The sequence below is a fragment of the Miscanthus floridulus genome, chromosome 17, assembly GCF_019320115.1.
Source record: "Miscanthus floridulus cultivar M001 chromosome 17, ASM1932011v1, whole genome shotgun sequence".
Lineage (NCBI taxonomy): Eukaryota > Viridiplantae > Streptophyta > Magnoliopsida > Poales > Poaceae > Miscanthus > Miscanthus floridulus.
The window spans coordinates 24,142,145-24,148,422 of record NC_089596.1 but is presented as its reverse complement, the minus strand read 5'-3'; the positions used below and the strand labels follow the sequence as shown (position 1 = coordinate 24,148,422).

General features: G+C 45.1%; 1 protein-coding gene across 1 annotated transcript; it reads left to right on the top strand.

Moving 5' to 3' along the window:
• The first annotated feature begins 4,454 nt into the window (after nt 1-4,454).
• Nucleotides 4,455-6,029, top strand: LOC136517084 (peroxidase 5-like). Its single transcript, XM_066510599.1, has 3 exons — nt 4,455-4,814; nt 4,895-5,347; nt 5,439-6,029. Exons 1-3 carry the CDS (start codon nt 4,548-4,550, stop codon nt 5,850-5,852), a joined length of 1,134 nt encoding a protein of 377 aa, XP_066366696.1. The 5' UTR covers nt 4,455-4,547; the 3' UTR covers nt 5,853-6,029.
• The last annotated feature ends 249 nt before the right edge of the window (nt 6,030-6,278 follow it).

The following is a 6,278-nucleotide window of genomic DNA, read 5'->3' as shown; positions in this document are numbered from 1 at the left end:
CACCTCATGCAATTCAACAACGGACGTGCCTTAATCGACACAGGCGGAAAGAATCCGCTCACAAGACCTCCATGTCTTGTGGCTCACACACACCGAGTCCGCCCGGTCTAGATTTATTACTCCACATTCCCATATCACATGATAACATAAGTAACCAAGGTTCCATTTAAAACTTGCAGGTGGCAGGTAATCACCCGACTTTTATCGTTCTACGCATAGCTAAGCAAAACTAGGCATATACGAGTTTAAAACTGGTAATATGGTAAATATGGAATAACAAGGGTGGTAATGCACCAATTAGGCTTTTACTTAACTCCTAATCACTTAATGCAGTAACGGAAAGCAAAAGCGAAATTAATTTGTAAAACACAAGGTAGGGTTGTATGCATCCGGGGCTTGCCTTCGTTGACAGAAAAGTCCGATTCCTGCGACGTCACACAAGTATTCGATCCGACCTCAACAGACGGATTAACCTCCTCAACAGCTTGATTAACTACCACGTGTTCACCTTCGTTCACTACACGTAATAACAATGCCACGTTTAACATGATGCGGAATACGAAATATGATGCTCGATGATGGATACAAAAATTAACAATTTGAATACAACTTTCCTTCACGGTACAATTGCAAGTCAAACAAACTAAATCTTTTTCGTAACACATACATCAACTGCTAAGGATCATTATCAACAAATGACCCAAGGTCATCACTCAATCAAAATTTCACACAAAACCTAAATCATTAAAGGTTACTATTTGCTTTTATGAATTAATTATTTAATTCAAAATTATGAAATAAATCAACTTATTCCAATTGAGCTCAAAATTTTTGTAAATGTTCATTACATGATAACTAAGTGGCAAAACAAAGTTCATAATTTTTGGATAAATAAATAAGCCTAGAAAAATCATGGAAAGTCATTTATTAATTAATTGAGCAATTTTTATCATACCCCAAAAATACTGAAAATCAATATTTCAAATTTTTGTTATATAATATACCTCATAGAGAATTCACACAAAAATTTTCATAATCTTTGGAGCTCTAAATAATTCTACACAAAAATAACAAATTACAGCACTATTCATTTAATTCTGAAAAATAGAAAATCTACTTAGAACGCTGAGTCACTGACATCCGGGTCCCACATGTCATCTTCAACCTCCGACGTTGACCACGGCAGCGACGGCTCTGACCGGCGAATTCTCGTCGACGGTGAGTTCACCGGCGACGACCAACGTACCAAAATGATCACCAAGTCTAGGCGCATCGATTGACGTCCCTATCAGCACTGATTACGGTCCTATACTAGCTCGTCGTCGACCATGGCGGACGCGGTGGCACGGCAGCGCTACGCCGGCGATAGGAGCTCGGTAACGATGAAACAAACAACTCGGGTAGAATCAGGAGCTCACCCCGAACACACTGGAGTCGCTGGCCGAGCCTGAGAAGCAACGGAGACACGGTTCGACGGTCACAGCGGGCACGGCGGAGCAAAACGTCGTCGGCGATGGTGTACCGGCGACTGCGGTGGAGAAAATGGTCAATCAACCGGGCACAAAGCACCACGGCATCGAGGCGAAGCTGAAGCAAGAGTCAGAAATAGTAGAGGCTCACCGTAACGCGCTGGCCACGGCGACGCGCACACCACGGTGGTGCTGCCGGCCGCGAGGAAGAAAATGATGAACGGTGAGTTCACGGCGAAATCAAGCGACTAGAGCTAGCTGGCTGGGTGCGCAAGGAACTAGCGGAGCTGGGACATGCATCGCTGCGACGGCGCAGACGCTGGTTCGACGGCGAGGGCTCAACGGAGAATGGCGGTGGCGGCGGGAGAAAACAGAGGAGAGGAAAGAACGACGACGACGGCGCCTCGGTCCAAATAACACGGCTCAGAAGCTCAAGGAAGCAATGAGAAGCCACGGCGACGCCTTTCCCGCGCCAGCGCGAAGCCAAGGCCGCCACGCGCGCGCCTGGAACGCCGAAGACGGTCGCCGGCTATGTAGCTTCGGCGGTGAACACTGTTCACAATATTTACAAGTTTGCCATTCGCCAAAATTCACAAATTACTCTCAAATTTTCATAACAACTCAAAAATCTCCAAAAACAAAAGTTGTTCAAAATCAAAAGTTCTACAACTTTGCTTCTATAACCATCTCCTAATTCGGTCTAGATTTTGAAATGAACTTTTAAATTTGAATAGGGAAATTTAACGAATTACGCCTTTTTGAATTACTCAAAATTTTTCTAAACAACTTGAAAAACTCCAAAAACAAACTTTGTATAACTTGCCAAGCTCTACACTTTTGCTTTTGGGATCAACCCCAAATTATGCTTAGATTTTGAAATGGATTTTCAGGGTAGGATTTAAATGCTGAAAAGCGGGGTTTTCTCGAAAAATTCAAAAATCCAAACAAACTTTGAATTTAAGTCAAACAATACAATTCAACACATACCACATGAATATAAACTTGTTTTAGTGTATGCATCTCAAAGTTTTCACCAAATGCCAAATGCTTTGCAATGCATATGATGATATGTCAGGTTTTAGTATTTTAAACACCCGAGGTGTTACAGCATGGTGCCAAGGGAGTGGGCAAGTGTGCAGTGGAGAAGAATGATTCTTTTTCGAGGGAGGGGAGTGTGCAGTGGGGGCTGGGACTTCATGTGATATGTCCCTTAATGGGCATGTTCTCATTTTCACGGCAATTCAACACGAACCAGTAGTGAAAACCTCGCCAATTTTTGTTGCCGATTCGTGATAACGAGCCGATAGTGAAATTCATTTTTACCGCCGTTTTCATTATAAATAGGTGTTGATATATTATCATCAACAATTTTAGCAGATCCTGCGATGAAAATACTATTGGCGAAAACCATTTATGTAGCAGTGAGGGTTGCTCTAAGAGCATCGCCAGTGGTGAGTCGGTTCATCAGGTAAAAAGGCTGACATGGGTATGTTGTTTGGTTCGACTCATACCTGTGTCCAGTGGTTGTCCAGTGGTGAGTCGACTTTTTTACCATCTAGCCGCAGATATACAAATAAAAAATCCAAACCTCTCTCACGTTCTCTCTCCTAGTACCTGCTTTCCATGCAAACTTCCGTCCGTTCTTATTTTTTAAATCACGACGAGTCCCTCCTTGAATGATTCGATTGCTGCAGTGGTATGGTTCGACTCATCAGGATCCAGCTAGGACTGTGAGTCGCTTTTTTTCCGCCACCGGAGATGGCCTAAATATTGTGTGATGATCGTATTGTATTAGAGTGTTCCAAGTCATCAACTTGCTGATCTTTTTTCATCTACTTCATGGGATCACTTTTATCTCATTTTTATTTTCATTTTTGTTTGTTGTTGACACAGGACCCATTAGAAGCAAGAAAATAAACTTAGAAACTCATCACATATTTTAGGCAAAATCGCTGTACTAACAACTTAAGTACATGAACAGCTAAAACCTAATGGGGTTTCAAAAAAGGTTCTCATAAGTATCCAATTTAGGACCCAATGAGGGGAACTCCTATATTTTTTTAGATAATGGAACAAAGTTCCAGCCTCTACCATCCGGTGATGGTATACAGCTGACAGCCACAATACAAACCAACACCTTAAGACTAACACATGGAAGAGGAAATTTAATAAAAGCAAGGTTCACCCCAACTAGTGAGCACAACATACAAGGCAAAACACTAAGTCTCAATACAACTCATGAAGTTCCAGCCAAACTTCGCAAAGACAGCCATGATCAAAATCTCCCATGTTCTACATCCGTCCATGAACAGTGGTCCCTTCTCCTCCGTATGCAGCATGGACCACTGTCATATCCAATACGTCGTCCTAAAAATTCAGAAACTACTATATACTACAAACTTTCTAACTCAAGTCAATAAGATCAAGCAAAAAATCATCATCATTGGCAAATTCTACCAACTTTCTAACTTTCTTTTTGTAATTGTATAAAATGTAACATCTAACGGGCCGCTTTGGGCCGCATATAATGAATCAGGTGGGGATCTTCCCCGTTGACTTTCAAAAAAAAAGTATGGATCGAATAATAGAAGAGAAATGGAGTAGGAAAAATCACAGCCTTCTTTCAGTTTCGAAAGCTTTAGTTGATTCAATCATGTGCAGAGGCTTCCGATGACATTCACCATCTGAACAAGGATCATCAGATCTTTAAGGCATTGTCAACCTACAAAGTTGCACATCCTAGTTAAACCACCAAATTAGTATCAGGGATTTCAATATGCCTTGTTGTTTGATGATTAAATGTGGATCCAGTGAGTGACAATAGCGACCTAGCGATGAAAAACAAGTCAATAAGCTGCAGAAAAAAAACAGACAACTCACCTGTTTTGGGCGAATATTCAGAGTGCTGATCTTGATCCAACTATTTGAAAAGCTGCAGCAAGGAGCCGACTGCACAGCCCACTCTGTCTCTCTATATTTATATATAATCAAGTGTCTTCGTGTGAATTGCACTGCCATTTTCTACGGGCCGGCAAGCATCCTAACATCCTATAAAACTCCCCCGTGCCTCACCAAGCCATGCATCACAATCCAGACAAGAAGAGCAGCAACAGGACGTGCTCTACACATACAGCCATGACGACGACGAAGCGGCACTGCTTGCGCTTCGCCACCGTCCTGGCGTCCCTTCTCTCGGCCACCGCCTGCCTCGACGTCGGCTTCTACGACAGGACGTGCCCCTCCGCCGAGACCATCGTGCAGCAGACCGTGGCGACCGCGTTCACCAACAACTCTGGCGTCGCTCCGGCACTGATCCGCATGCACTTTCATGACTGCTTTGTCAGGGTAAGTATGTACACGCATGCAGTATATATATAGCTAGACATTTTTTTTCACCACTATACCTTTAAACTCCTTGCGTGCAGGGCTGCGACGGCTCGGTGCTGATCGACTCCACGGCCAACAACACGGCGGAGAAGGACGCGCCACCCAACAACCCCAGCCTCCGGTTCTTCGACGTGGTCGACCGTGCCAAGGCGGCCCTGGAGGCTCAGTGCCCCGGCGTGGTCTCCTGCGCCGACGTGCTCGCCTTCGCGGCGAGGGACAGCGTCGTGCTCTCCGGTGGCCTCGGCTACCCGGTGCCCGCCGGACGCCGTGACGGCCAGATATCCAATGCCACTGAAGCCCTGAACAACCTGCCTCCGCCGTTCTTCAACGCCACCCAACTGGCAGACAGCTTCGCCTCCAAGAACCTCAGTATTGAGGACTTGGTCGTCCTCTCCGGCGCACACACCATCGGCGTCTCGCACTGCAGCAGCTTCGCCGGAATTGGCAACCAGGGCGACCGGCTCTACAACTTCAGCGGCTCAGCTGACGGGGTTAACACTTCCCTCTCTAGAAACTAAGCATAACACTTCGGTTAGTTCTTACCCAGTACGTTATCCATATATCCACTGCTGTTGTGTACAGATTGACCCGGCGCTGAGCAAAGCCTACGCATTTCTCCTCAAGAGCATCTGCCCGTCCAACAGCAGCCGGTTCTTCCCCAACACGACGGTGTTCATGGACCTCATCACGCCGGAAGGGTTCGACAACAAGTACTACGTCGGCCTGACCAACAACCTGGGGCTCTTCAAATCAGATGTGGCACTGCTGACCAACGCAACGATGAAGGCGCTGGTCGACTCCTTCATGAGCAGCGAGGCAACTTTTAGGACCAAGTTCGCCAGGTCCATGCTCAAGATGGGGCAGATCGAGGTGCTAACCGGGACGCAGGGCGAGATCAGGCGCAACTGCAGGGTCATCAACCCTGCTAATGCCGCAGATGATGTTCTCGCTGATCAATCGGGTTCTTCAGGATTCACTGGAGTGGCTGCAAGCTAATAATCGATTGTCAGTACATTTATGTGCATTGTGCACAGTGACGTCCAGTGTGAATGTGTGAAAGTGCAATAAGTAATGAGCAGATTAGCTTGGTAAGCTTGCTTGTTACATGGGTATGGAGAAATCACACAATCTATATGATTGAACAAAAATGACAGCATGATCTCTCTTGTAGTTTGTTGTGAGTTACTTTGTTGCTCATTTATGCAGGGAGTTTGATTGTGAGGAAGAAGTGGATCTGTGTGACCGTGCCAAAAGTTTGATTAGTGAAACCAAAATTTGATTTGGTCATGGTGAATGTCTTTTACAAAAACAACATGCACAGGCAAATAGTTCTACAAAATCCATGCAAACGTATTGTCAATACCAACCGGGTGGCCAACCCTCCTTGTCCTGTTATTATCCAAAATTCAGAAAATCTGCAGA